The sequence below is a fragment of the Limulus polyphemus genome, unplaced genomic scaffold, assembly GCF_000517525.1.
Source record: "Limulus polyphemus unplaced genomic scaffold, Limulus_polyphemus-2.1.2 Scaffold10182, whole genome shotgun sequence".
NCBI classification, from domain to species: domain Eukaryota; kingdom Metazoa; phylum Arthropoda; class Merostomata; order Xiphosura; family Limulidae; genus Limulus; species Limulus polyphemus.
The window spans coordinates 15,270-19,918 of NW_013675792.1; the positions used below are offsets into that span (position 1 = coordinate 15,270).

The 4,649-nt window shown below is 32.5% G+C and overlaps 1 protein-coding gene across 1 annotated transcript in view; it reads left to right on the plus strand.

Annotated features, from left to right (window-relative positions):
* Positions 1 to 3,089, plus strand: part of LOC106476281 (transmembrane protein 237A-like) — a 15,744-nt gene extending 12,655 nt beyond the window's left edge. Inside the window, exons 4-5 of the mRNA XM_013936945.2 lie at positions 1,717 to 1,842; positions 1,913 to 3,089. Coding sequence (XP_013792399.1) covers positions 1,717 to 1,842; positions 1,913 to 1,942 — 156 coding nt within the window. The 3' untranslated portion in view covers positions 1,943 to 3,089. The remainder of the gene's footprint in view (positions 1 to 1,716; positions 1,843 to 1,912) is intronic.
* The last annotated feature ends 1,560 nt before the right edge of the window (positions 3,090 to 4,649 follow it).

Here is a 4,649-nt window from a genome sequence, read left to right on the forward strand (position 1 = left end):
GATATCTGTTAGCTTGAACAAACAAGTTCTTACATCATTTCTTGACACAGTGATATCTGTTAGCTTGAACAAACAAGTTCATACATCATTTCTTGACATAGTAACATCTGTTAGCTTGAACAAACAAGTTCTTGCATCATTTCTTGATATAGTAACATCTGTTAGCTTGAAAAAACAAGTTCATACATCATTTATTGACATAGTAACATCTGTTAGCTTGAACAAACAACTTCTTATATCATTTATTGACATAGTAACATCTGTTAGCTTGAACAAACAAGTTCTTACATCATTTACTTAGACATATATTGACATAGTAACATCTGTTAGCTTGAACAAACAAGTTCATACATCATTTATTGACATAGTAACATCTGTTAGCTTGAACAAACAAGTTCTTACATCATTTCTTGACATAGTAACATCTGTCAGCTTGAACAAACAAGTTCATACATCATTTATTGACATAGTAACATCTGTTTACCAAAGATGGGATGATCACTAATGTTGCAACCTTACTACAACACAAGTCGCTCTTTCTTTAGTAGTCAAGAAATATTCATCAGTCATTGGACGATAGATTTTTGAATTTAGTATGTACATACTGGAAGATCATAACCTCGATCCCATTCCTGAATGTAGTGATTTTTCTCTTGATGAGTGATAACTTTCTCTAATTTTAGTACAGTCCTGAAGTAGTTGTTGTTTTAACCTACACTGTATATTTGACAGAAATTATTTCCAGAGTGTGCATGAGACCAAATCATAACACAATAAGTTATGTGAGTTCATTAATCTAATGAGTACAGGTAATAAAATCTTCTTTTACACCTTAGTTTTCTGTAGTTATTAAAGGCTTTTGTATGTCTCTCCTGATAGGAGTAATTAAGGTCTACATTTTTAGTTGGTCTATAAGGTCATAGCTCTCTGTGCACGTTTGATTCTGAAGTTTTAGTAAATGAGTAACACACAGATCCCAGTTTTTCAGTTAAACATTGTATGATTGGTGAAAAGCTAGCTGTTAAACAATGTATAACTGGGAAAAAGCTACCTTTTAAACAGTGTATGATTGGTTAAAAGGTAGCTGTTAAACAGTGTATGATTGGTTAATAGCTACCTGTTAAACAGTGTATTATTGGTTAAAAGCTACCTGTTAATGAGTGTATGATTGGTTAAAAGGTAGTTGTTAAACAGTGTATCATTGGTTAAAAGCTACCTGTTAATGAGTGTATGATTGGTTAAAAGCTACCTGTTGATGAGTGTATGATTGGTTAAAAGGTAGCTGTTAAACAGTGTATGATTGGTTAAAAGGTAGCTGTTAAACAGTGTAGCCATATAAAAACATAATGTGAACACTTACCACTGTTCAAATGAATGACTAGTGATTCGTTAACATACAAGTTTATACAGCTTTGATTATGTTATATATTAATAAGCAAGTAAGTTTGTTGTAATTATAATAGGAACCATTTAAAGTTATGCCACTGGTAGCATAAGTTGAGCCTTCATACATGGAAGTCCTCATTTTTTCCATTATATAAAAACTGTGATAGAATCTATGGCCTGTAAGAAAATATGTAAGTTGTAGGATATTTATATTAATTTATTTAGCATTGTTTAAAATATAAAAGATGTTTATACATTTAACTTTTGTCACTTGAACTTGTTTTATTGAGTCATAATCTTTTTCTACTTATTGTTATAATGTTTTTATAGAACATGGAAAGTGAAGTGATACAGTGGAGGAACTTAAACCTTGCTCGTTGTATCGGAGTTATCCTCGGTTGGCTTCTACTCTCATTCCAGACAGACAAAGGAAGACTTCAGAGAGACTTAGAAGAAATGTGTGTGGAAAACTTCAGAGAGACTTAGTAGAAATGTGTGTGGAAAACTTCAGAGAGACTTAGAAGAAATGTGTGTGGAAAACTTCAGAGAGACTTAGTAGAAATGTGTTGTTTCTCAAACACAATAAGTTGTTTTTTAAAAAATGAGTTTTATTTATTGTTGCTCTACATAATAACACAGAGAGTAATAGCTAACTCTAAAAATGAAAGTAATATTAACCTTGAAATAATTGTGTTTACGTAGATAAATTGTGCTGTAGTATAGTCCGAAAATTTGTATACTCCAAACAGAAATAAAAGTGACACCTAGTGTCAGTCACTGTATGCTCATTTTTTGTTTCAAAATAAAAACATCATTTGAACAACTGTGTTGTTCTGAAGTAACTGGAGTGATGGTAAATATTTTGAAGCTCAGTTTGCGATCAGCTAATTACAAGCATGTCTAGATAAATTGAAAAATAAAAGTTATGAAAAATCTGTCTGATGTTATGAAATGTTTTCATTCTTTCCTAACTAGTATGTTCTATAAGCTTATACTTTATTGGCCCTATTTCTGTGTTACGTCCATACAAGTTATTACGAGTTTGGAGTTTATCTCCTTTGAAGAAATTCAATAGGAATTATAGTAGACGTAAGAAATCCAAGGATTGTGGGATACCGTATTAGGACTTTAGCCTTTTATATTTTCGTCTTTCTCCTGCGCTGGTGTGATTGTACCACAGTAGCCAGTTATAGCTTTTAAACGAACTAGAGTTAAATGAACTCATGCCTAATAATATTTCTTGTGTTCATTTTATTCTCTGAATAACATTTTCACAACTTGGGTTTCATGAATACTTAAACTTATCAGCCTGGAATGTAGCAAAGTAGGAGCATTTATTCAGGCCAAAGCTGATGCTACGTTACATCAACACTGGCTAAATGGTTGAACGCTTCTGGCAGGGCAATATAATTATTATTGATTTTCATATTCTACAGTCATATTTAGTTTTGGTATAATAAAGGCTTAGATGACGAATTTGTAACCAAGCTACAGCAAATGAAAGTTTAAAGAGTGCCACACAATTCGCGAAAGTTAAAATGTATTTATACGCCATATTAGAAAGAAGCGTTATTGAATTATAAGTAACTGGTAGCTGGATAGTTTTCTTTTTTGTTCCATATTGTTTCTACTGGTACGATCGTGAATATATTTTGAACTTTTACTTTAATGGATTGGCGTATGTCATCCAGTACACAATATTTAACACAACAAACGAAAACGGAAAGAAATATCGAGAAAACTTGTCTATCGCGATGGCAACGTCAAACCGTTTGCAACACGTCCGGCGCATGCGAGGAGCTGGACTTGGACTCCCACGACGACGACCATATTCGCCGTTCGGTACACATCGTAACACCTATTAACGAGAGTAGAAAAAAGTGAGGGAATGAGTTTACACGTAAAATTATCTTATAAAACAGTTACATACAGCTAATTCCATGCATGCAGTTAATAATATTTTAAACAACACACACACACACACATATATATATATATAGTGGATTAAACGTCGTAAATCAAATGTCACCGAAAGCTAGCTATGCATTAGAAATCAACAAATGGGATTAAGGCAAGTCTATGGATTTACAACACTAAAATCCGAGGTTCGATTCCCCGCGGGGGCACAGCATATAGCACAATGTGGTTTTGCTCTAATAAAAACAAGAAACCAACAGGCCTAAAATTTGTGATAAAAATCACGTTAACTATAAAGAATGGGAGAGGAAAACGTTACGTGATTTTTATTTCAGGTTTTTGGCTTATTGGTTTATAATCAAATTATTAAAAACATATTAATGACGGCTAGTGACTTAAATTGAAAAGAATATGTATGATAAAAACTACATTGTGTACTGTAAAAACTAACCGAGGTTTGACATTATAAGTGTCGTTAAATGGCTGTACAAAACTAAATTAAAGTTTAGAATCAGACATGACATGTGAGAAGGTTTAGTAAAAGGATGATCATATCCAAGTCAGTGAAGAAATTGAATAGGCCGAGCGTGGCTCAGTGGTTAGCGTGCCGGACTGTGTATCTGATTGGCCCAATGGTAAACGTGCCACACTGTGTATCTGAGTGGCTCAATGGTAAGCGTGCCACACTGTGTATATGAGTGGCACAATGGTTAGCGTGCCGGACTGTGTATCTGAGTGGCCCAGTGGTTAGCGTGCTGGACTGTGGATTCATTGTCCGTGCTCCGTTAACGCCAACAAAAATCACGCTCTGCATTTTGTAGTCGAGTGTGCGTTATAAGAGTGACTGTCAAATCCAAGTATTATATTAGAGTAACCCAGAGTTGGCGGTGAGTGTTGTTGTCCATGGACTAGAACAAATTAACAAAAATCAAATAAAACATATATTGTCCATGGACTAGAACAAATTAACAAAAATCAAATAAAACATATATTGTCCATGGACTAGAATAAATTAACAAAAATTAAATAAAACAAATATTGTCCATGGACTAGAACAAATTAACAAAAATTAAATAAAACATATTGTCCATGGACTAGAACAAATTAACAAAAATTAAATAAAAAATATTGTCTATGGATTAGAACAAATTAAAAAAAATTAAATAAAACATACTGTCTATGGATTAGAACAAATTAACAAAAATTAAATAAAACATATATTGTCTATGGATTAGAATAAATTGACAAAAATTAAATAAAACATATTGTCTATGGACTAGAACAAATTAACAAAAATTAAATAAAACATATATTGTCTATGGATTAGAACAAATTAACAAAAATGA